The sequence below is a fragment of the Pelophylax lessonae genome (genome assembly GCF_965119305.1).
Source record: "Pelophylax lessonae genome assembly, chromosome: 11".
Lineage (NCBI taxonomy): Eukaryota > Metazoa > Chordata > Amphibia > Anura > Ranidae > Pelophylax > Pelophylax lessonae.
In genome coordinates this window covers 208,929,722-208,956,958 of record NC_138778.1, presented here as the reverse complement: position 1 = coordinate 208,956,958, position 27,237 = coordinate 208,929,722, and the positions used below count along the sequence as shown (strand labels likewise).

The following is a 27,237-nucleotide window of genomic DNA, read 5'->3' as shown; positions in this document are numbered from 1 at the left end:
ACAGGAAGTGAAAAAAAATCTGCAAGGGGGACATTTGCTGCACATACATTAAGCCTCTCCTCTTTAAAAGCTTTTAATGCCCAGGGAAGTATCAATGACCATGTGACCACCGTAATTGGTTGTCTCAGTGGTCACATGATTGGAAGCCGGTCTCACTGGCTACAGATGTCCTCTCAGAACCAAGAGCCATTTTTGGCAGCTCAGTCTTTGTGCTGGGAGCGCACTCCCAGCACATGAAAATTGCCCGCCCAGCAATGCATATGTGCAACGTGTGGGCATTAAATCCCAACTTTTTGCTACTGCATATATGTTACTGTATTTTCTGGCGTATAAGACTACTTTTGAACCTCAAAAAAATCCCCCAAAAATGGGGGGTCATCTTATACGCCGAGTATAATATCTCCAAAGTAACCTAAGTATAAGTATTACCGGTAGATGTAATCTCTCAAGATGCTGGCTGTGTGGGAATCCTGTACCGGTATACCGTATGTACTGTACCTTTGACTACATACAGTATACCGTGCTGAGCCAATCGGGGAGAGCGATGTATTCTATTATTGAATGCAAAGCCTGCTCGGATTGGCGGAGTAACATCATTCTATGAATTAAGATAAAAACAAAACCTGTGTGCAGCAGCCCCCTTTAGCCACCCTAATACTTACCTGAGCTGTCGTTATCCAGCAATGTTGCAGGGGTGTCTAAGCTGCCTGGGACCCCCCTCCTTATTGGCTGAGATGGCAGCGCAGCGCGATTGGCTCCCGATGCTGTCAATCAAAATCATTCGGCCAATCGGGAGAGAGGGGGCAGGGCCGGGTCGCGGCTCCGTGTCTGAATGGACACAGGGAGCTGTGACACGGCTCAGGTGCCCCCATAGCAAGTTGCTTGCTGTGGGGGCATTTAACAGGAGGGAGGGACCAGGATAGCCGAAGAGGGACCAGAGAAGAGGATCAGAGCTGCTCTGTGCAAAACCAACTGCACAGAGGAGGTATGTATAACATGTTTATTTTTTTTATTTTTTCAAAATGAGATCATGCTGTATGCAGTGATAATATATGCATTATTTCAAATGAAAAACATTAGAACATAGGCTGTTAGATAAAATGATCACAACTTCTATCGCTAGATTAAAGTGATTCTAAACCTTTATTTTTTCTTAAAAAATAACAAACACGTTATGCTTACCTGTTCTGTGTAATGGTTTTGCACAAAGCAGCCCCCATCCTCCTCTTCTGGGCTCCCCCCCGCACTCCTTGCTTCTCCTGCCTTCCTAGTACCTGCTTGCTAGGGGGGGTACTCTCATGGGCTCTTTTCCAAGACCCACTGTCTGCGTACATTGACACAGATGTTGGAGATTTAACCAGCCTCCATCCCACTCCTGTATTGGCATTTTCCATTTTATGAGACCTGTGAGGTTACTTGTTGGATTGTTGTTTTATTTTATTTTTTGGACTTTGTAAGGTTTTTTTTTTTTTTTGGTATAATTGTGAAAACTGAATAAATATATCTTAAAAAAAACTATAACGGCGCTTGCAATTACAGCTCCTCTGTCCCTTTTATCATTCTAGGAGCGAATGTGTGAAGAATCTGCTTCCTTTGACTTGACTCCATATGATTTGGCTTCTGGAATTGATGCTTTAGATATGGTGATAAGGGAACTCACAGAAAATTTGGAGCAGAAACAAATCAGTGCAGAGTTCAACATGGAATCAACTAACACCTGTGAGCAGATCCGTCTTCTTTACTGTGTTTAAATTACCTTGGGCTTGCAAAGACGAGGATAATTGTCGTGGGTGATATTTTTGTATATATTTTTGGTATATGTGTAGGTAATTGTAAAGCTGGTCATCGGGCTAAATGAAAAAATAAAAGAAGTAGCAGATTCCCATATCCACAGAAACAAGGTGAATGGAAGAATCTCCTCTGCCTGGACATGGCTGATTGGTTGCAGCCAATGATCAACTTCTGGTAAGCACACTGATCGACGTTTGGCCGGGCCCTGCTGAACAGGCCAAATTTTGATCAATGTATGGCCAGCTTAAGCTAATACAAAACTTTTTTCAAGTTTTGGATGGGATGGGAAAGAATGAAAGGAGATTTAACCACTTCCTGCCTGCATGACGTCATATAACGTTGTGGACTACAGGCATCATCCAGATATGTTTTTTCTTTTTTCGGCCAGTGATTCTCTATAATGTAAAAGCCATCCTAGCGGCTTATTAGCCACTGGATTGCTTTTACAGGCAGCAGGAGGGGACGCCCCCCACTCCCACCCATTATTGGCTCTCCCGTGCAATTGGGAAGCCAGAGGTCTGACCCGGGCTACCACAGAGCTTCCAGGGGACCGAATGGTTCCTGTCTTATCTCTCTGACCCTGGGAGGCCAGAAGCCACATCATATAAAAAAGGGGGGTTATATACCAGCGCTATGGAGTTTCAGTACAAAATCAATTTTTCTGTGGTGTAAGCTGCCTCCAACCTACCTCTGAGGTAGTAGAGTTAAAAAATTGCAAGAAATGTTGGACCCGGCGCTACCACTTTAAATAGTATTGTGCAAAATATGTGCTGTAAAAGTGCATGTGTTGCGATCAACAAAGTGAAAAGTGCTACGTGCCGTTTAAAACCAACAATAGGTATTAACCTGGGCTGTGCTTATTGTGCCATATTTAAAATATCATATACCATACATTTATAAAAAGTGCCAAGTGCTGATAAAACCAAGTGCCACGTGTTGTGATCCGTGCTAAAACAATATATGGCGCCGGCGGATGTTCCACCAAGAAAAGCACCGTTGCTTACCGCACTCTTAAGCCTTTGACTCGACACTTCTTGGTCACTACAACAAAGAATAAACCTCCATTGCGTAGCATTTGTTGTATAAAGCGAAAATATTTAGCATCCACTCACAGTTTGGGGAGTTCACGATCAGCTTGAATGGTGTTGGCGAACACCATTCAAGCTGATCGTGAACTCCCCAAACTGTGAGTGGATGCTAAATATTTTCGCTTTATACAACAAATGCTACGCAATGGAGGTTTATTCTTTGTTGTAGTGACCAAGAAGTGTCGAGTCAAAGGCTTAAGAGTGCGGTAAGCAACGGTGCTTTTCTTGGTGGAACATCCGCCGGCGCCATATATTGTTTTAGCACGGATCACAACACGTGGCACTTGGTTTTATCAGCACTTGGCACTTTTTATAAATGTATGGTATATGATATTTTAAATATGGCACAATAAGCACAGCCCAGGTTAATACCTATTGTTGGTTTTAAACGGCACGTAGCACTTTTCACTTTGTTGATCGCAACACATGCACTTTTACAGCACATATTTTGCACAATACTATTTAAAGTGGTAGCGCCGGGTCCAACATTTCTTGCAATTTTTTAGAAGCCACATCATGATCTCTGCTTTCTAGGGAAAAAATGGCAGTGTCAATGTTTTTTTTTTTTTTTTATCTCATGATTTTCAGGGTAGAGGAGAGATCTCTCCATGGAGAGGACCTGTCATGCCTTATTTCTATCACAAGGGATGTTTACATTTCTTGCGATAAAAATAGAAGTGATAAAAAGGAAATAAATTAGGGACAGTGTCGAAAATAAGATTTAAAATAAATTGTAAAAAAAACTTAAAAGCGCCTCTGTCCCCTCATGCTTGTTAATTCTAGTGCTAGACCTCTGTAATTCTAAACACGTAACTTGTTAGTGTCGCCTATGGAGATTTTTAAGTACCGTAGTTTGGCGCCATTCCATGAGCATACGCAATTTTAAAGAGTAACATGTTTGGTATCAATTTACTCTGCGTAACCCCATCTTTTTTATTTAGCAAAAAATAAATAAAATGGATTATATATTGTGCACGCTGCACGAATACCATGTGACATAACAAATTGCTACAATCGCCATTTTATTCTCTAGGGTCTCTGCTAAAAAAATATATATATATATAATGGTTGGGGGTTCTGAGTAATTTTCTAGAAAAAAATATAGATTTTTACTTGTCGGAGAGAAATGCCAGAATTAGCCTGGGTGGGAACTAGTTAAAGTGACAGCATGCATTGTAATAGAATTACAAACAATATTTATTTTGTGACAATACTACACTGTAAGCTTACCTGAACAATCCCCTTTCATGTTGTAAATACTACCTGTCTGCTTTCTTTCAACAGCTTTCTGGGCTCCCTGCATGCTTTGCATTTTCTCCTCTGCTCATTTGTTTAGTTTACTTTCCTGATAGCACCATGCTGCCTGCAAGCAGTGATGAAGTAATGTGTTTTCTGTACTGATTCTGCATGTCCAGGTCCCTTAACCTACTAATTGCTCACGGTTTGTGAATTTTTAAAATTACACACTCACTCTTCCTAACAATATCGTGGAATATGTGCAATCCAGAACATCCAAAAATCACAGGATTTTGCAGTGCGTCTGTGTTTCAGCATGATGCAACATTTTGTTTATGGCTACACTTAGGGCTGCCATTAGAAATCCTCTACACTGTGACTAATATTTACAACAAACTACCTGCCAGTGCATTGCTGCGGTGCTTGCACTGTGGTCCAGTAGTTGACACAGCTTGCACCGTGGTCCAGTAGTTGACACTGCTTGCACTGTGGTCCAGTAGTTGACACTGCTTGCACTGTGGTCCAGTAGTTGACACCGCTTGCACTGTGGTCCAGTAGTTGACACCGCTTGCACTGTGGTCCAGTAGTTGACACTGCTTGCACTGTGGTCCAGTAGTTGACACTGCTTGCACTGTGGTCCAGTAGTTGACACCGCTTGCACTGTGGTCCAGTAGTTGACACCGCTTGCACTGTGGTCCAGTAGTTGACACCGCTTGCACTGTGGTCCAGTAGTTGACACCGCTTGCACTGTGGTCCAGTAGTTGACACCGCTTGCACTGTGGTCCAGTAGTTGACACCGCTTGCACTGTGGTCCAGTAGTTGACACCGCTTGCACTGTGGTCCAGTAGTTGACACCGCTTGCACTGTGGTCCAGTAGTTGACACCGCTTGCACTGTGGTCCAGTAGTTGACACTGCTTGCACTGTGGTCCAGTAGTTGACACGGCTTGAACTGTGGTCCTGTAGTTGACACGGCTTGAACTGTGGTCCTGTAGTTGACACGGCTTGAACTGTGGTCCAGTAGTTGACACGGCTTGAACTGTGGTCCAGTAGTTGACACGGCTTGAACTGTGGTCCAGTAGTTGACACCGCTTGCACTGTGGTCCAGTAGTTGACACCGCTTGCACTGTGGTCCAGTAGTTGACACCGCTTGCACCGTGGTCCAGGAGTTGACACCGCTTGCACTGTGGTCCAGGAGTTGACACCGCTTGCACCGTGGTCCAGGAGTTGACACTGCTTGCACTGTGGTCCAGTAGTTGACACCGCTTGCACTGTGGTCCAGTAGTTGACACCGCTTGCACCGTGGTCCAGGAGTTGACACCGCTTGCACTGTGGTCCAGTAGTTGACACCGCTTGCACTGTGGTCCAGTAGTTGACACCGCTTGCACTGTGGTCCAGTAGTTGACACCGCTTGCACTGTGGTCCAGTAGTTGACACCGCTTGCACCGTGGTCCAGGAGTTGACACCGCTTGCACTGTGGTCCAGGAGTTGACACCGCTTGCACCGTGGTCCAGGAGTTGACACTGCTTGCACTGTAGTCCAGTAGTTGACACCGCTTGCACTGTGGTCCAGTAGTTGACACCGCATGCAGAGAAAGTAAACTCCTCTTTTTTATTGTTGTGGATGCTGAGAGGATAGTCAAATCTGATCCCTCCGTTTTCCCTTGTCTCTAAAACTTGATCTGTAGCAGTGCCTATCTGACCAGAACAGGCTAGGCTGCTGCTACAGGTAGGTGGGTAAGTAAACAAATCCCCTTCTCTCTGCCTTTTTGCTTGAAAGCAAGTGTCTTCTTGCACTATGGGATGACGCTGCACTGGCACCGCCCACAAGCAGCCCCCACAGATCCATGTGGCCAAGGCCAAGTATTGGAGTTCTGTCTGTACCCCCCCCCCCCCCCCCTATTGGCAACCTAATTCATTTTTTCTGGTATCACGGCAATGAAATGCAATGACTGATGCTGATATTTGAATTTTTTGCTGCTTCAATTTTGGACTGAATGGATGTCAACTGAGGTTCATCAATTTCAACATCGTTCTTCTTCTTGTTTCCAGCCTTGAACATACAGCTTGAAGACCTAGCTAAGATAAAAGGTAAGGCAATCTCTTAGAAATAACATGGGGATAAAGACATTTGAAAGTGTTTGTAAAGCTTCAATCTGTCAGGGTTGGTTTGCACATACACTGGCATTGGCTGCATTACACAGAGAGAGGAACGGACGTTGTCCCTTCCTCTCTGTGACCCCAAAAATGGAAGCGACATGGATTTTGTCGATTGCACTTTCAGTTCTTTGTTTACCTGGCTGTTAGCGGCCAGCGAAGAACTGATCAAATTGATCATTGTCCGATCGGCTACATTGGAGGCCAAAGGAGAGATCTGGGGTCTAATAGACCCCAGATCTCTCAATAAAGAGGACCTATCCTGGCCCATACTATCACAAGGGGTGATGTTCATCCTTTGTGAAAGCAATAAAATTGATTGGAAAAAATAAATAAAGGGACAGTTTAAAATAATTTAAAATAAAAGAAATTAAAAAAAAAAAAAAAAAAAAAAAAATATATAGTACCCCCCTTCCTCCATGCCCATGCACAAAAGCAAACACATACGTAAGTCCTGCATGCAAATGTAAATGGTGATTACACCACACGTGAAGTATCGTTATGAACGCCAGAGCGAAAGCAATAATTTTAGCTCCAGACCTCCTGTGTAACGCTAAACTGGTAACCTGTAAAGGCTTTTATAGCGTCGCCTATGGAGATTTTAGATACCGTAGTTTGGCGCCGTTCCATGGGCGTTTGCAATTTTTAAAGTTTGACATGTTAGATATCTGTTTACTCACCATAACATTATATTTTACCAAAAAGACTGGTATTATATAGTTTTTGTGTGCACTAAAATTGATTAAAGTAATTGTAAAGTTACTGTGTGTAACTTTACAATTACAATTAATGTTATATCATGCTATATTGTTCAGTGCCTTTGTTTTATAAAAATTATGCTGGGCAATACCTTATTTTGCAGCCACTGTGCAGTTAGCTGACATCCAGGGCTCTCCTGCCCCACTCCGAGGACTACAGGGGGAGGGGCTGAGGTTCCCTCTGACGTCAGCCGGGAGGAGGGGAGGCGAGCCTCTGGTGGTTACGTGACCGCTCAGCGGCGATCTTCAATAAGGTATTGCCTGCTTCATTTTTATAAAACAAAGACACTGAATGATATAATAGGCTATAAAAGAGGAGATTCTACTAAGGACAGATAGTTATTTTACATAGTATAGCAGCAGCAGGGGAGGGGCGGGGAGTCGACGGCTCACACACACACACGAGCTGACAGGCGGGGGGGGGGGGGGGGGGGGGGGTTGTTAGAGGAGAACAGAGGAGAGCTGCAGATGATGGAGGCACGTATACTGACCACAGCCATGATAAGCCATGGTCCGTTTACAGGGGGGAGGGCAGAACCAGGCAGGATCAGCCAGGTGTTTTAGGTTATACAGGGGGCCAAATTACATGGCTCAAGTACTGTGCTGTATAACATACTTTAACCTCCCTAGCGGTATTCCCGAGTGTGGCTCGGGGGTTAATTTTCAGTACCAAAAGCGGTAACCCCGAGCCACACTCGGGATTACCCCAGAATGTTACCTTCCCTGTGATCCCCCGCCGTCCTCCCCACCGTCCTCACACTCTCTCCCCGCTCTGTGCACGGCTGATACCGGCACTTGCCTTCTGGTTCCCTTCCCTTGGAGCGTTGCGACGCAGCAGGGTGGAACCAGCGGCAAATTCAAAAGTGTTCATACACAAATGACACGATACAAAGCTGTGACCCATTTCACCACAGGGTTGCACCTGGTGACTTTTCAGTGCCCTGCCTGTGCTTTTCCAATGCTTGGTGCCTGGAAAATAGAGAACGATCATGGTGTCTAAAAAGCGTTTTTTTTTGCGCAAAATCGCTTTTAGACGAACTGGAAAACAGCGACAGCGAAATGGAGTTACTTGAAGAACTGAGCGATAGCGATTCGTGAGAAAATTTGTCATCGGGTACGGAAAGTGACGACAACGACGATTCCGATGTCTCTTTCTGGCACATCGCTTGTGGAATTTGGGAAGTTTATCAAATGATTCTTCAGAATTTCCAACGGAGCGATGTGCCAGAAAGAGGCATTAGAATCGTCGCTGTCGTCACTTTCCGTACCTGATGACGAATTTTCCCACTAATCGCTATCGCTCAGTTCTTCAAGTAACTCCGTTTCGCTGTCGCTGTTTTCCAGTTCGTCTAAAAGCGATTTTGCGCAAACGCACAAGAACACTTTTTGGATGCTATGGTCGTTCTCTATTTTCCAGGCACAAAGCACTGGAAAAGCACAGGCAGGGCACTGGAAAAGTCACCAGGTGAAATCCTGTGGTGAAATGGAATGATACAGTGTAATCCGTTAGGATCACAGCTTTGTATCATCTCATTTGGTGTATTTACATTTTTGAAATTCCCGCCAGTTTCACCCCCCTGCGTCGCAACGATCACAGGGAAGAGAACCGGAAGACAGGTGCCAGCATTGGCTGAGCACAGAGCGGGGAGAGTGTGAGGGTGACGGGAGGACAGCGGGGGATCGCAGGGGAAGGTGAGCTTTAAAATATAAAACAGATTTCCATGCAAAACAATGTACCGCTTTTAGCACAGAAATCCTGACATAATCAGACCGCCATGGAGGTTAATGGAACAGGATCCATTTTGGTTTTTTTTTTTGTTTTTTTTGGTTTAGAAACCCAAAGGGCATCTTCCCCCTGAAAATTACATTTGAAAATAAACGCTGTGCAAATACCATGTGATGTAAAAAATGTAAACACCCACCATTTTTTTTTTTTCTCCAGGGCCAAAAAAACAGCGCTTGCAATGTGTGCATGTCCAAATTAAATTAAATTAAATGCATGTAAACCACATTGATTATTGGAAAATATCTCTATATGGTGCAATCGTGCTAAAACTGAATATTTCAAAAATAAATGGCATAGATTAATTGGATAATAATCATAATGTGCACAAGTGCTAGAACCACATCTTAAAAAAATAGGTGCATAAAGGGCAATGGTGCTTATTCCAAAATACAATAAATGGTGATAAAGTGCATAAAGTCTTAGAAAAAATGTCCAAGATATGGTAATTCCAATTATATGAACAGTCCGTCCCACATCGGGTGCAGCCGTACACGGCAAGGTGCTGAAGCCAAAAAAAGCTAGGCATAAAAAAAAATGTTTGGGTGTTCTAAGCAATTTAAAGCAGAAAAAATTGATTGGCCCAGTGCTGAAGTGGTTAACCTGAAAGTTGAGTTAGGCTTGAAACCTTTGTGTGTAAATTATTTTTCTATTTATATGGGAGGATTGTCTATTTCAAGACCTATGTTTTCATTACCAACCATGAGTTATTAGTCTCAGTTATTCCTTTGTGCCACCCCTAGATGGTGCTAGATGTCTATATTTTTCTGGAAATGGTAGATTTCAAGGAAACCTAAACTATAAGTAATATGTAGGCCGCCATTGCTGATCCATCCTTGTGATAAAACTAGATGCCTGGCCATGAAGCTGATTCAATAACTTCAATATGGGGCTTTGGCCTGTTACAGGCGTGCAGATCTGCAGTTCTGGCTTTACTTTGCCATATCCTTGTTGGGGTTCAATGGTCCGGGGAGAATTAAAGATAGAGAAGGCCAGACAAGTAGTGTTCATAGTTACTTTTGAGACCATTTGAAGTTACATTTCTGGCCTTTTCCTATGGCTTTCTTTTAGGGGCTCTCCTACAGCTTGAGAACGCTATTGATGCCATTAACCTGCCAGCTGACGGGACTGGGATTACCAAAGACGGGAGGTAATTTCTGCTAGTAACAAACACTCCAGGATGAACTCTCATGACTGGACACAAGTTTTTAACCATATAATTGATGTGATATTTTCATCTCATTTCATCCACTGTTTACGTATATTAATGTCCTGATCACATACACTATATTATCAAAAGTATTGGGACGCCTGCCTTTACACGCACATGAATTTTTAATGGCATCCCAGTTTTAGTCCGTGGGATTCAGTATTGAGCGTGCCCGCCCTTTACAGGTATAACAGCTTCAACTTTTTTAGGGAGGCTGTTCACAAGGTTTAGGAGTGTGTCTATGGGAATGTTTGACCATTCTTCCAGAAGCGCATTTGTGAGGTCAGGCACTGATATTGGACGCGAAGGCCTGGCTCGCAGTCTCTGCTTGAATTCATCCCAAAGGTGTTCTATCGGGTTGAGGTCAGGACAATCAAGCTCCTCCACCCCAAACTCGCTCATCCATGTCTTTTATGGACCTTGCTTTGTGCACTGGTCCAAATCATTTAGTGAAGGGGGGATTATGGTGTGGGGTTGTTTTCTCTTTCATTCATTGATGGACACAGCTATTATTCAGAACCGTAGGGTTATATTGCCCCTACAGGAGTGAGACACTACGTAGAAAAAAGACTTGGCTATGCCTATGGGCAGTCCCAGGTGGTATACTCCCCCTCTCTGCTGTAGGTCTTTATTTTTTTTGCCTAGTCAGGAGTAAGGACCTAGTTCCCTGCCTATCTTTTTTGGAGCACATCTCCCCATCTGATCCCCTCTCTAAGGCTGCAAGGCTCTCCTGGTCTCAACCATCCATCGATGCACTGACGGCCGTCCTGGGGTCCTTTGTGTCCCGGGTGGAGGTGGTCTTCAGACGACAGGCTAGCAAAAAGCGCCCCCCGCCTTCCCCTGCCACATCTGTCTCATCAGATCCTGAATCGGATTCGGGCGCCGTGGACGTAGGTCACCCTGCTGGGTCTGCAACCAGGTGCCCTGTAATCCTATAATAGCGAGGATGAATCCTGCACGTCTATAACTGTGCATGAAAAGGCCCTGGTGGAAGCACTAATTGTATCTGTGTGTGAGACCGGGAAGATGGAGGATGCAGCTGCGATGGAGGCGCAGGTTCCCTTTAGCACTTATAAGCCATCCATAGCGGCAAAGGTGTTTCCTTTCCCCGCCTATTTTGACAGAATTGTCGCTAGAGTGGGGACGACAGAACCATCCCGTGCTTCACTAGATGTTACCTCTTCTTAAGAAGTTGACTGTTCCACCGGTGGTTGACCCTCCGGTTTCCAGATTGAACAAGGAAACCATGATTCCGGTTGGAGAGTCCAAGCCTTTAGGAATCTGGCTGACAGGGGCAGCCTGTGGCCCGCAGTGTGTACACTCTAGCTGGTTCAGCACTGAGGCCAGTATTCACCATTGACCACCAGGACTCTTCCTAGAGTGGGCCGCCTGGCCAAACTGAGCAATTGGGGGAGAAGGGCCTTAGTCAGGGAGGTGACCAAGAACCCAATGGTCACATTGACAGCTCTAGCATTTCTCTTTGGAGAGAAGAGTACCTTCCAGAAGAACAACCACCAATCAGGCCTGTATGGTGGAGTGGCCAGACAGAAGCCATTCCTCCGTAAAAGGCACATGACCGAACGCCTGAAATCTGCCAAAAGGCACCGGAAGGACTCTCGGACCATGAGAAACAAAAGTACTCTGGTCTGATGAAACAAAGATTGAGCTGAATGGCAAGTGTCATGTCTGGAGGAAACCAGGCACCGCTCATCACCTGGTCAATACCATCCCTACAGTGAAGCATGGTGGTGGCAGCATCATGCTGCAGGGATGTTTTTCAGCGGCAGGGACTGGAAGACTAGTCAGGATCGAGGGAAAGATGAATACAGCAATGTACAGAGACATCCTTGATGAAAATCTGCTCTAGAGCGCTCTGGACCTCAGACTGGGACAAAGGTTCATCTTCCAACAGGACAATGACCCTAAGCACACAGCCAAGATAACAAAGCAGTGGCTTCAGGACAACTCTGTAAATGTCCTTAAATGGTCCCAGCGAGAGCCCAGACTTGAACCCGATTGAACATCTCCAGAGAGATCTGAAAATGGCTTTACACCAATGCTCCTCATCCAACCTGATTGGAGCTTGAGAGGTCCTGCAAAGAAAAATGGGAGAAACTGCCCAAAAATAGGTGTGCCAAGCTTGTAGAATCATACTCAATAAGACTTGAGGCTGTAATTGGTGCCAAAGGTGCTTCAACAAAGTATTGAGCAAAGGCTGTGATACTTATGTACATAGGATTTTTTTTATTTTAAATTTGCAAAGATTTCAAACAAACTTCTTTCACACTGTCATGGGTTATTGCTTGTAGAATTTTGAGGAAAATTAATACATTTTTGAATAAGACTGTAACATAACAAAATGTGAAAAAAGTGAAGCGCTGTTAATAGTTTCTGGATGCACTGTATGTGATTCTGCATAGGACGGCCGCCCTGTAGCAGTGAATCAGCTATGGGGCGGTCAGGAAGTGAATACAGTAAAAGATCACCAATTCCTCACTTATTAACCACTTTACCACCGGAGGATTTTGCTGTCTTACGTCCAGGCCACTTTTTGCGATTTTTGCACTGTGCGACTTTACTTGACAATTGCGCGGTCATGCAACGCCGTACCCAACCGAAATTTACATCCTTTTTTCCCCACAAACAGCTTTATTTTGGTGGTATTTGATCACCTATGCGATTTTTATTTTTTGCGCTATAAACAAAAAAAGAGCGACAATTTTGAAAAAAATAACAATATTTTTCACATTTTTTATATGAAATTCCCCCCCAAAAAAATGTAAAAATCACAATTTTTTATCATTTTAGGCCAATTTGTTTTCTGCTACATATTTTTGGTAAAAAAAATCACAATAAGCGTATTTTGATTGGTTTGCACAAAAGTTATTGCGTTTACTAACTAAGGGAAAGATTTTTGTCATTTTTGGTGTTTTTTTTTTTTTAACGAGTAATGGCGGCGATCTGCAATTTTTTTTTGCGACATTGCGGCAGACAGATCGGACCCTTGACTGACATTTTTGAAACTTTTGGGGGTACCAGTGACCTTACTACAGTAATCGGTGCTATACATATTCACTGTTACTGTAAAAATGACACTGGAAGGGAAGGGGTTAATATTTATTGGTGATCAAGGGGTTAATGTATGCCTGGTGCTTACTAACGTGTGTGGGGGGAGGTGACTGAGTGACACAGGGATAGATCGCAGGTTCAGCTATGCTGTTTACACAAGCGGGCGGATCTCCAGACTCGATTCCCCGACGCTCCTCCCCTGGCCCGACTCCCGCTATGACTGAATACAGCGGGCGCGAGCCTCCGGCGGCGCGTGCGCCGCCCACAAGGGTAGTAGTCCAGCGACGTAGGTCTACGTCGCTGGACGAGAACGAGCCACTTTGCCGCAGTACAGTCAACGTGACTGGTCGGCAAGTGGTTAAATGCAGCTAAAGAACTTATTCCAAAATATTGGATCTCACAGGATATCCCAACATTGAAAGAATAAGGTATAAAAGTTGATTATTTATGTTTGATGGAAGAATTACTGCTCTTGCACAAGGATTCAGTTATTTTTCGAAATGTGGGGAGTGTGGTTGACATTTAAGGAAACTTGTGGTTTTACGTAGGTCATGGAAGTTAAGATTGAGAAGATGAATGATATCGTTTATGGGAGAGAGGTCTGGGTAAATAAGTCATAACCAGGAGTGTTTGAAATGGTCCTTTGCACTCTGAACATCACCAGGCAACTTGGATTGTTTTGCATTGTTTATCTTTTTATTTAGTTAGTGAGGAATGGGATAGAAAGGTGTATGGCCATTTATAGAAAAAAAAGGAGAGAAATTGGAGAAGGGGAAGGAAAAAGAAAAATGGGCAAAAGAGGTGTAAAATCATTGGTGTATACGCATACATATGCTGAAGATATAGTCGACAGTGTCTTCGTGATATCAGAGAGGAACAAAATTACAGTGTCTTGCGAAAGTATTCGGCCCCCTTGAACTTTGCGACCTTTTGCCACATTTCAGGCTTCAAACATAAAGATATAAAGCTGTAATTTTTTTGTGAATAATCAACAACAAGTGGGACACAATCATGAAGTGGAACGAAATTTATTGGATATTTCAAACTTTTTTAACAAATAAAAAACTGGAAAATTGGGCGTGCAAAATCTTAAGTTAATACTTTGTAGCGCCACCATTTGCTGCAATTACAGCTGTAAGTCGCTTGGGGCATGTCTCTATCAGTTTTGCACATCGAGAGACTGAAATTTTTGCCCATTCCTCCTTGCAAAACAGCTCGAGCTCAGTGAGGTTGTATGGAGAGCGTTTGTGAACAGCAGTTTTCAGTTCTTTCCACAGATTCTCGATTGGATTCAGGTCTGGACTTTGACTTGGCCATTCTAACACCTGGATATGTTTATTTGTGAACCATTCCATTGTAGATTTTGCTTTATGTTTTGGATTGGATCATTGTCTTGTGTGAAGACAAATCTCCGTCCCAGTCTCAGGTCTTCTGCAGACTCCATCAGGTTTTCTTCCAGAATGGTCCTGTATTTGGCTCCATCCATCTTCCCATCAATTTTAACCATCTTCCCTGTCCCTGCTGAAGAAAAGCAGGCCCAAACCATGATGCTGCCACCACCATGTTTGACAGTGGGGATGGTGTGTTCAGGGTGATGAGCTGTGTTGCTTTTACGCTAAACATAAAGTTTTGCATTGTTGCCAAAAAGTTTGATTTTGGTTTCATCTGACCAGAGCACCTTCTTCCACATGTTTGGTGTCTCCCAGGTGGCTTGTGGCAAACTTTAAACAACACTTTTTATGGATATCTTTAAGAAATGGCTTTCTTCTTGCCCCTCTTCCATAAAGGCCAGATTTGTGCAGTATACGACTGATTGTTGTCCTATGGACAGAGTCTCCCACCTCAGCTGTAGATCTCTGCAGTTCATCCAGAGTGATCATGGGCCTCTTGGCTGCATCTCTGATCAGTCTTCTCCTTGTATGAGCTGAAAGTTTAGAGGGACGGTCAGGTCTTCGTAGATTTGCAGTGGTCTGATACTCCTTCCATTTCAATATTATTGCTTGCACAGTGCTCCTTGGGATGTTTAAAGCTTGGGAAATCTTTTTGTATCCAAATCCGGCTTTAAACTTCTCCACAACGGTATCTCAGACCTGCCTGGTGTGTTCCTTGTTCTTCATGATGCTCTCTGCGCTTTAGACGGACCTCTGAGACTATCACAGTGCAGGTGCATTTATACGGAGACTTGATTACACACAGGTGGATTCTATTTATCATCATTAGTCATTTAGGTCAACATTGGATCATTCAGAGATCCTCACTGAACTTCTGGAGAAAGTTTGCTGCACTGAAAGTAAAGGGGCTGAATAATTTTGCACGCCCAATTTTTCAGTTTTTTTATTTGTTGAAATATCCAATAAATTTCGTTCCACTTCATGATTGTGTCCCTCTTGTTGTTGATTCTTCACAAAAAATTACAGTTTTTTATCTTTATGTTTGAAGCCTGAAATGTGGAAAAAGGTCGCAAAGTTCAAGGGGGCGAATACTTTTGCAAGGCACTGTATATAATGGATGAATCCGAAAAAAGGAAGCTTATTGGTGAATATGTGTGGTATTTGATTTGGTTATTGGGGTTGTTTTTTGGGTTTTTTTTCCGCTTTTTTTTTTTTCTTTTCTTATTTTTTCATTCTCTTTCCATCAAAAGCAGTGTTGTATTTATTATGAGACTATGTAAATGACGAAGGAACTAAATGTCTTAATATAGGTTTATATGTTAATATATTCGATAATGAATAAAAAGATAAGCAATAAAAAAAAAAAACAGGATCCAGTGCTTAATAAAGTACCCACGACACCCTGATGTATTTAGTAGGGCTGCCAACCTTAGAGATAAAACTAACTTGCTCGAAAATTTTATTTTTTTTACCGGTCTGAAATGGTTTTCTCCATGCAGCAAGTGTGTAATTGGCACACAAAATGGATTTAGATGCAATAAGTTGCAGCAATTTTAGTCACAAACTACCAATAGGAGTTATGAGATAAACTGTTTTATTATATTTAATACACTTTATGTGGTACAGTCCGGTCCATAAATATTGGGACATCGACACAATTCTAATCTTTTTGGCTCTATACACAAACACAATGGATTTGAAATGAAAGAAACAAGATGTGCTTTAACTGCAGACTGTCAGCTTTAATTTGAGGGTATTTACATCCAAATCAAGTGAACGGTGTAGAAATGAAACCGTTTGTATATGTGCCTCCCATTTTTTAAGGGACCAAAAGTAATGGGACAGATTAAAAATCATAAATCAAACTTTCACTTTTTTAACACTTGGTAGCAAATCCTTTGCATTCAATTACAGCCTGAAGTCTGGAACGCATAGACATCACCAGACGCTGGGTTTCATCCCTGAAGATGCTCTGCCAGGCCTCTACTGCAACTGTCTTCAGTTCCTGCTTGTTCTTGGGGCATTTTCCCTTCAGTTTTGTCTTCAGCAAGTGAAATGCATGCTCAATCGGATTCAGGTCAGGTGAATGATTTGGCCATTGCATAACCTTCTACTTCTTTCCCTTAAACTCTTTGGTTGATTTCACAGTATGCTTCGGGTCATTGTCCATCTGCACTGTGACGCGCCTTCCAATGAGTTCTGAAGCATTTGGCTGAATATGAGCAGATAATATTGCCCGAAACATGTCCAGAATTCATCCTGCTGCTTTTGTCAGCAGTCACATCATCAATAAATACAAGAGAAGCAGTTCCATTGGCAGCCATACATGCCCACGCCATGACACTACCACCACCATGCTTCACTGATGAGGTGGTATGCTTTGGATCATGAGCAGTTCCTTTCCTTCTCCATACACTTCTCTTCCCATCACTCTGGTACAAGTTTATCTTGGTCTCATCTGTCCATAGGATGTTGTTCCAGAACTGTGAAGGCTTTTTTAGATGTTGTTTGGCAAACTTAAATCTGGCCTTCCTGTTTTTTGAGGCTCACCAATGGTTTACATCTTGTGGTGAACCCTCTGTATTCACTCTGGTGGAGTCTTCTCTTAATTGTTGACTTGACACACATACACCTACCTCCTGGAGAGTATTCTTGATCTGACACACATACACCTACCTCCTGGAGAGTGTTCTTGATCTGGCCAACTGTTGTGAAGGGTGTTTTCTTCACCAGGGAAAGAATTATTCGGTCATGCACCACAGTTGTTTTCCGTGGTCTTCCGGGTCTTTTGGTGTTGCTGAGCTCACCGGTGCGTTCTTTCTTTTTAAGGATGTTCCAAACAGTTGATTTGGCCCCACCTAATGTTTTTGCTATCTCTCTGATGGGTTTGTTTTGTTTTTTCAGCCTAATGATGGCTTGCTTCACTGATGGTGACAGCTCTTTGGATCTCATATTGAGAGTTGACAGCAACAGATTCCAAATTCAAATAGCACACTTGAAATGAACTCTGGACCTTTTATCTGCTCCTTGTAAATGGGATAATGAGGGAATAACACACACCTGGCTATGGAACAGCTGAGCAGCCAATTGTCCCATTACTTTTGGTCCCTTTTTAAAAAGTGGGAGGCACATATACAAACTGTTGTAATTCCTACACCTTTCACCTGATTTAGATGTAAAGACCCTCAAATTAAAGCTGAAAGTCTGCAGTTAAAGCACACCTTGTTTGTTTCATTTCAAATCCATTCTGGTGGTGTTTAGAGCCAAAAAGATTAGGAATGCGTCGATGTCCCAATATTTATGGACCTGACTGTATATTTGCTACAATGTCCTTGCGGTAAACAATATGTTGGAATGACCACAAGAAGATTAGGAGATCGCCTTGGGGAACACATTTACAATATCAGAACTGGTTATAAAGGACATGGTATATCATCACACTTTAGGAAGTATCCTAACAGAAGCCTTAAGGGTATTTAAACTTGTAGAAATAGACAAATTGGAACCAAATTGGAGGGGTTGCAGCAGTACCCATGAAATATCCAGATTAGAAATACACTAGGTATTCAAATTAAGAACGTTTTCCTATAGCTTGAATGACAGCTGGCATTTAAATGGCTTAATTGATACAAGATAAGTTTATTTTTCTGCATACCTTGCATTCACGTTGTCCTTAATATTTTTTTTTTAGTTTTAGATTTGTATCCGTTTTATTTTTATATTTCTGTATTTTGATAAATATGTGTATTATTTATTCTCAGTCAGTACCCATATTTATACAGTACTAATATGCAGTTGTGCCTCTTTCTAAATCACTGCCCAAAAAAAATTAGGGACACTTTGAAAACACATCAGATCTCAATGGGGAAAAATATCATGCTTGATATCTATACTGATATGGACTGGCTAATGTGTTAGGAACGAAAGGATGCCACATCGTTTAATGGAAATGAAAACGATCAACCTACAGAGGGCTGAATTCAAAGACACCCCGAAAATCAAAGTGAAAAAATGATGCAGCAGGCTAGTCCATTTTGCTGAAATTTCCATTGCAGCAACTCAAAATGGTACCCATGTGCTTGTATGCATGCCTGACAACATCGGGGCATGCTCCTTTTGAGATGACGAATGGTGTACTGGGGTATTTTCCTCCTAGATCTGGACCAGGGCATCGCTGAGCTCTTGAACAGACCGAGGTGCAACCTGGTGGCATCGGATGGACTGAAACATATTGTCCCAGAGGTATTCTTATGGAGTTAGGTCAGGAGAGCGTGGGGGCCATTCAGTGGTATCCATTCCCTTATCCACCAGGAACTGGCTGCATACTCTCGCCACATGTGGCGCGGCATTTTCGTGCACCAGGAGGAACCCAGGACCCACTGCAGCAGCGTAGGGTCTGACAGTGGGTTCAAGGATTTCATCCCAATACCTAATGGCAGTCAGAGTACCAATGTCTAGTCTGTAGAAGTCTGTGCATCCCTTATTGGATATGCCTCCCCAGACCATCACTGACTCACCACCAAGCCGGTCATGCTGAACAATGTTATGGGCAGCATAGCATTCTCCATGGCTTCTCCAGACCCTTTCAAGTCTGTCACATGTGCTCAGGGTGAACCTACTCTCATCTAAAAAGCACAGGGCACCAGTGGCAGACCTGCCAATTCTGGCTTTCAATGGCGTTCCACGGTGTTGGGCAGTGTGCACAGGACCCACTAGAGGAAGTTGGGCCCTCAGGCCACCATCTTTAAGTTGTTTTCTGATTGTTTGGTCAGAGACATGCCTGCGGGAGGTCATTTTGTAGGGCTCTCGCAATGCTCATCCTGTTACTCCTTGCACAAAGGAGCAGATACTGGTCCTGCCGATGGGTTAAGGACCTTCTATGGCGCTGTCCAACTCTCCTATAGTAACCGCCTGTCTCCTGTAATCTCCTCCATACTCTTGAGACTGTGGTGAGAGACCCAGCAAACCTTCTGGCAATGTATTGATGTGCCATCCTGGAGGAGTTGGGCTGCCTGTGCAACCTCTATAGGGTCCAGGTATCTCCTCATGCTACCAGTAGTGACACTGACCCTAGCCAAATGCAAAACTAGTAAAAAACAGTCAGAAAAGCTGAGTAAGGAAAGAATGGCAGTGGCCTCCACCTGTAAAACCATTCCTGTTTTGGAGGTCGTCTCATTTTTGCTCATCTAGTGCCCCTGTTAATTTAATTAACATCAAAGCAGCTGAAACTGATAACCCCCTCTGCTACTTAACTGACCACATCAATATCCCAGAAGTTTAATTAACTTGATGCTTTACTCGGATTTAAAAAGTGTTCCTGTAATTTTTTTGAGCAGTGTATTCCATATTGCATGAATAGTTGTTAAATTACCAACATTTTTTGGTAAGAATCTTTGGAACTTCTGTATGTAAACCTATGAGTGGACTCCAACAAGGTGGCGCCTTGGTTTGGTTTTTAATATGTTAAAATACAGTATATTACAGCAGCAAAATAGCGCTGTAATTTTGTGTATGTGAATTTACTAGTGGACTTCCAACAAAAAGGCGCCTTAAGCTTTAGTATACCAATTTATAACATATCTTTGACAAAATGGTGCCTTGATACTGTCTATAGGGGGTTGGCTGAGAGTCCTATCCCTCCTCACTGGGAACGCAGTGGATCTATCTGCAAAATGATGAAACCGTCAGCACTGAAGACGTCACATTGGATGAAACGTGTCGGAACAGAGCTTTCGTGCTGCCATTACGCCGCTGCATGCTTTCTGTTTGCAGCAGTCAGTTATGTAAGCTTTACAGCTGTGTTTTGGATTTTTATGCTAATTCTTTTTATGGATGGTCCTTTTTTTTTTTTTTTTTTTTTTTTTTTTTTTTAATAAAACCGGCTATGCTCTGAACGGTTTGATTTGCTCTTTCTGGAAGCTTTCTGTATGACCGCTTAAGACAGCATTGTCAGGTGAGCGCAGAGAGGTTCCTGGGTGCAGATGCCATATTGAAGCTGACTTTTGAGTCTGACAGGTGTTGGTCCATACACTGGTTGATTTATATTCAAACAAGATTGGCTGGTGGAGTATTGGTTACTTCCTGACACTGATAGACAGAGACTTTTTTTGTATTTTTTGATTGATTTTAATAATAAGCATTTAATTTTTTTGCATTTCAATTCTGTATACAATGTACAATATGGTGCAGCATAATATCTGACCTACACCATCATATCTGGTAGGATTTGTTTTATCTGTAAAAACAGAAAATGGGGATGGGAAGCGAGATCACCACTGTCTAAGTGTAGTACTATTAGCAAAATCAATAAAAAAATGGATGTTTTGGAGGTATTGCACTTATTGCACTTTGGAGGTCATACACATAGATAAAACACAGCATATCTATAGGTTCAGTGGAGACCTCAACGGATGGGGGCTTTTAAAGAATACTTTGATAGATATACAAATACGAAAAAGGAGAGAGGGGAAGTGCACCACTCTCAGTGTAGTATTAAAGTGGTTCTATAGCCTCAAGGTTTTATACCTGAATTCATTAAGTTAAAAAACCTTCTCTGCTGCAGGAGCCTCGCCCCCCCCCCCCTCCCCATTCTTACCTGAGCCTGATTGATCCAGTGACTTGCAGGAGAGCACCGGCTCTTGCTGCTGTCTCTTTCTTCTTCGGGCAGATTGATAGCCGTGTGTGCCATTGGCTCCCACTCCTGTCAATCAACTCCAGTGTTGAGGGGGTGGCGCCAAGTAGCAAGCACGCATGAAACTCACTGAAACGCACTGAAAAGAGAGGCTGAACCAGGAACGCTGGCAGAGGGGACCCAAGAAGAGGAGGTTTGGGGCAGCTCTTCTTCTTCTTTTTTTTTTCCTTTACAAATACTTTAATAAAAGGCAATGTACAAAAAATTAAGAGATGCATTTACATGAAGGTAGTGTAACACAGACATTACTCGATGTGTCCAGCAGATATCCTTCTGATGGTCCACAATGGAGATGTTTAGAGAATGGATAGGCAGCTGCTACTGATGGATGGTCTCATCAGTGGATGTAAATCCCCCATGACTAAGCTAAGCACTGGGGGCAGAGTGAAATGGGTTGAGGGAATGACCTGGTTGGAGACCAGGCTGCGATTGCCACTTTTACCCTGGTCATAGAACCATATGGATATGCGGCTACAGCAGTCACCCCTTTCCTTCTTTGAGTCCTAGCAGGAGCTGGGATAAACTCCATCCCATACCAGCGCTCCTAGCAGCGGATGCAAAGGATCTATAATCACCCTGCAGTAATAAAGTGTGAGCGGCACACCAAGGTGCAAAAGGTCGCAGGGTATAAAAATATGGTAGCAAAAACCAAAGGGAGAGTGGGCTGCTCTAAATGTAGTATTACAGTAAAACCCTGGTTTATGAGTAATGGCTCTTTCACACGGGCGATCCCATCAGATCTGCCTGTCAGTTTTTTAGGCGGATCTGTTTGGATCCTCCATGCAGCTCTATGGGGCAGCAGATGTCAGCGGAGACACCTCCGCTGACACCCGCTGCCATCCGTATCCGATCCTGTCCGTGAAATCTGGACGGATGGAAACCCTATTTTTCCATCCGTTCAGGGATCGGATCGGATGAGAGCGGACAGGCGGTCCGCTCTCATCCGACCCCCCATAGAGAGCAGTGGGAGCTGTGACACCTCCCTCTCCGCACTGCAAGCGGAGACGGAGCTGTCATCCGCCGGATCGGCGGATTGATCCCCGCTGAGCAGCACGGATCCGCCTACAGAGGCGGACCGTGTGAAAGAGCCCTAACGTGGTTTACGAGCGTTTTGAAAGACGAGCAAAGTTTTTTTTTTTTTTTTTTTTTAAAGTTGCCTTGATTTGCGAGCAGTGTCTTGATAAACGAGCAGTATCCGAGCAGTAGTTTTAGGCCCCTTTCACACTTGTGCGGCTTGTCCTGCGATTTGGGACTGCAAAGTCACATGATAAGCCGTACTCCATGATTTCCAATGAGTACCGTTCATATCTGTGCGACTTCAAGTCACAACGACTTCAAAGTAATCCCTGCACTACTTTGGGACGATTTTAATGCGTTTTGAGGTCCAAAGACATGGGCATTGCTTCAAGTCCAGTCAAAATTACATTAAAATCGAGGCAAAATTGCGCAACTTTAAGGTTGCACAAGTGTCAAAGGGGCCTTAATGTAGAGACAAGAATGACACTTCTAATGTTAGTGTTTGTTAACCCACACTGCTATGTTACTATCATTTTATATAATCCTCTCTGTTTTTCAATGCTAGCTGCTCCTGTCACTGTGTTTTATAAAAAAAAATGCTGGCTTTTCCCGAATTTTTAGAGTGCCGCTCGGCCGTCACGTGACCTGCTGCCTCTCTCCTCTCCCAGCCTGACAGCTGCAGCGGGCAGAGCCGAGATTCCCCCGATGACGTCAGTCAGAAGGGGAGGAGGAAAAAGCCCAGCCGGTCACGTGATGTCCAAGCGGCGCTCTGAAATCGGGTAAAGCCAGCATTATTTTTATAAAACACAGTGACAGGAGCAGCTAGCAATGGGAAAAAAAGAGGATTATATAAGATATATAAAAGGTTTTTCAGCATTAGAAGGGGAGGGGGTGGGCACCTGACACAGTCCAAATTACACAGTACACTATATATACTGTATTTTGTATTGCTGTAATACTTTTGATTGTGGAACTAATCATCTGAGTTTCTATTATTTATTATGGGGAAATTCGCTTTGATATAAGAGCCCTTTGGATTACAAGCATGCTTGCAATCCAAGGTATTACTATATTTAATAAATGAAGAGTCTACTGTAAAGCTTGGCTTGTACTTGCCTATCACTTGTATGAATGTACCCATGAAAAGTTAAAGTAAAGAATAAAAAAAAAAGAGAAATTATAAAAATGCTCGCACCTTTAGTAAGTAAAGCAACCGTGGTCAGGATTCATAAATAGAGCAGAAGAGACTTGTTTACTGATTGCTAAGCAATGTCTTAATGTTTATTGGGTGTTAGGCAATAAACGATCGATCGCTATTCTTAATGCTGAAGAGGAGGCATTGTTTACTAGTTGCCATGGGAACAGTGATCATGATTGCTTGATGAGGTGTGATGACATGCGGACTCTCCACCTTCTGCAGAAGTCCCGCCTCTCTGGACATAACGTGTAAATGGGCGGAGCCTACTGGTGTCATCATGTTTACCCATTTGGTGTGCTGAGAGGAATAGATTTGTTTATAGGCTGCAGAGGTCCCGTGCTATTTAACTCTCTAGTTTTTTGTTTTTTTTGGGAGCATATTTCTTTTCCCTTATCCTTAATAAACATTAATTTAAAAGCCGAGCACTAGATTTCCCCTTATTGTTTTAAGGTACTTTGCTGCACTCAATAACAATCCATGGAGACTGTTAGAAGGGAGATAGTGGAGTAAAATGTGGACAATCCATGGAGACTGTTGGAAGGGAGATAGTGGAGTAAAATTTGGACAATCCATGGAGACTGTTGGAAGGGAGATGGTGGAGTAAAATTTGGACAATCCATGGAGACTGTTGGAAGGGAGATGGTGGAGTAAAATTTGGACAATCTATGGAGGCTGTTGGAAGGGAGATGGTGGAGTAAAATGTGGACAATCCATGGAGACTGTTGGAAGGGAGATAGTGGAGTAAAATGTGGACAATCCATGGAGACTGTTGGAAGGGAGATAGTGGAGTAAAATGTGGACAATCCATGGAGACTGTTGGAAGGGAGATGGTGGAGTAAAATGTGGACAATCTATGGAGGCTGTTGGTAGGGAGATGGTGGAGTAAAATGTGGACAATCCATGGAGACTGTTGGAAGGGAGATGGTGGAGTAAAATGTGGACAATCCATGGAGACTGTTGGAAGGGAGATAGTGGAGTAAAATGTGGACAATCCATGGAGACTGTTGGAAGGGAGATAGTGGAGTAAAATGTGGACAATCCATGGAGACTGTTGGAAGGGAGATAGTGGAGTAAAATGTGGACAATCCATGGAGACTGTTGGAAGGGAGATGGTGGAGTAAAATGTGGACAATCTATGGAGGCTGTTGGTAGGGAGATGGTGGAGTAAAATGTGGACAATCCATGGAGACTGTTGGAAGGGAGATGGTGGAGTAAAATGTGAACTGCTCTCATTATGGGTGGAGACTCAGAGGATGATGTTGGATGGATTATATTTTCATGCCTGTTTTGACCTCTTATAATTTGAAGGTCATTTCAGAGGTGAGCAGACCTGCATACATCATCTTTGCAAAGGTGTTCTTTTGGAGGAGCTATTGAGGATTACCATTTTAGGCAGACATGTCTTCACCACTTGCACAGTGCACTTACGACACAGTTCGGAGGATTGGACTCTATTACACTTTAGACCAGGCATCACTAAATGGCGGCCCGCGGGCCAAGTCTGGACCCAATCAATGTTCCGTCCGGCCCCGCAGGGGCCGCGCCATTTAGGATCTGTTTTTTCCCTCTGCCGCCGCCGATGCAGCTCTGTCTTTACAGAGCTGATATCGGAGGAGCAGCGCAGTGATTCACGGATGACGGGGGCTGGTACAGTTAACTGATTGGTTGCTAGAAGTGCCCTGTATTCTAGCAACCAATCAGTTACCTGGGGCAGGTCCCGCCCTCCGTCCATCCCTTTGCTGCACTTCCGATGTCAGCTGCTGTGCCTCCGATGTCAGCCACGCTGCCCTGTTTAAGGTAGGACAGGGAAGAGGCACTGCTAATGTAAAGGGGGAAAGAGGGGTGATATCAAAGAGGCAGAAAAGTAAAGGAGTGATATGAAGGGGGATGGGGTTCTACAAAGGGGGTGAGGATTGGAATGTGAAGGGGGGCTGGAGACTGCAGTGTGAAGGGGGGTTTTAAAAAAAAAAGAAGACCATAGGAATGTCTGAGGGTGCTATAAAGGGGGTGAGGACAGGAATGTTAATGGGGGGCTGGGGACTGCAGTGTGAAGGAGGGGCACAATAAAATGGGGGAGGACAGTTATGTGAAGGGGGTGCTATAAAGTGGGGAGGACAGTTATGTGAAGGGGGTGCTATGAAGGGGGGAGGACAGTTATGTGAAGGGGGTGCTATGAAGGGGGGAGGACAGTTATATGAAGGGGTTGCTATGAAGGGGGTGAGGACAGTTATGTGAAGGGGGTTGCTGTGAAGGGGTGCTATAAAGGGGGGGGGAGGACAGTTATGTGAAGGGGGTGCTATAAAGAGGATGAGGACAGGAATGTGAAGGGGGTGCTGTACAGGGGGTGAGGACAGAAATGTGAAGGGGGGCTGGGGACTGCAATGTGAAGGAGCGGTACTATAAAGGGGGTGAGAATAGGAATGTGAAGGGTGGGTGATATGAAAGAAGCTTGGAATTGCAATTTAAAGTAGGGGGTGATATAAAGGGGGGCTGCTGACAAAAATGTGAAGGGCTAAGGACTGTAATGTGAAGGGGGGATGATGTACAGGGGGACTGAGAACACTGATGTAATAAAAAGGATTGTGATGTGAAGAATCGTAGACTAGGTTCACATTATTGCGTAACGCGCGTAGGCTGCCCATTTATTTCAGTAGGCTGCCTTGTAAGCAGAAACGCAGAAAAATAAGTCCCTAACCTCCTTTTTTTTTTTTTTTTTTTCTTTTTAATTGCGCCATACCAAGCTGCATGGTACTGTGGCACCATGTGATGTGGCACTCGTAAAGACGCACCATGTTTGCGCATTGTGCAGAGGTGCCATTGAGAGCCAAACATATGATTCGGACCTCGGTTGCACGAAAATTTTACCTACTGGACCTTCATGAATTTTAATTCATTACCCCTGCTTTAGACATTATAGTAGGACTATTGTTATATTATTGTGTGGTGGTTTGTATTATTTACCCCTAAATGTAAGGCATTTTGCAGTCTGAGGTCCGGTGTGTTTCTGTTCACCGGTTTAGGTGCGATTCAGGGACGAATGTTTGCCTGAATTGGATGTGGTGTAAAACTCATCCAATTTCCATATAAACTATATTACCAAAAGTATTGGGACGACTGCCTTTAGACAAGCATGAATTTTAATGGCATCCTGGTCTTAGTCCGTAGTGTTCAACATTGAGTTTGCCCACCATTTTCAGCTATAACAGCTTCAACTCTTCTAGGAAGGCTGTCCACAAGGTTTAGGAGTGTGTCTATGGGAATGTTTGACCATTCTTCCAGAAGCGCATTTGTTAGGTCAGGCACTGATGTTGGAGAAAAGGCCTGGCTCGCAGTCTCCGCCTAAATTCATCTCAAAGGTGTTCTATCGGGTTGAGGTCATGACTCTTCAGCCAGTGAAGTTCCTCCACCCCAAACTCACTCATCCATATCTTTTATGGACCTTGCGTTTTGCACTGGTGTGCGGTCATGTTGGAACAGGGACGGGCCATCTCGGAACTGTTTGCAGAAAGTTGGGAGCATGAAATTTGTTCAAAATATCTTCCTATGCTGACGCCTTAAAGTGGTTGTTACACCATTTGTATTTACAGGCAAGCCTAAAGTAAGGCTTACCTGTAGGTACTGTATATATCTCCCAGTTTAGGAGATATATTCAGAGTGCAGGCAGTCAATGACATCATCGGCGCATGCGCTCTTGAAGGTCTGGCTTACAGCGCTGGACCTTTTAGACCCAGGCCTGAAAAGGCAGCCCCTGCGCACACACGTGGGAGTGAAGTCATCGTGCCCCCGCCCACTCATGTAGCCAGAGGCCGCGAGCCTGGAAGGAAGACCGGGTAAGGATGTCAGCTGTCTCA

At 43.7% G+C, this 27,237-nt stretch overlaps 1 protein-coding gene across 1 annotated transcript in view; it reads left to right on the top strand.

The window, feature by feature from the left end:
* Nucleotides 1-27,237, top strand: part of RTEL1 (regulator of telomere elongation helicase 1) — a 314,420-nt gene that overhangs the window by 39,667 nt on the left and 247,516 nt on the right. The window contains exons 9-11 of the mRNA XM_082271526.1: nt 1,566-1,719; nt 6,165-6,203; nt 9,882-9,960. Coding sequence (XP_082127652.1) covers nt 1,566-1,719; nt 6,165-6,203; nt 9,882-9,960 — 272 coding nt within the window. The remainder of the gene's footprint in view (nt 1-1,565; nt 1,720-6,164; nt 6,204-9,881; nt 9,961-27,237) is intronic.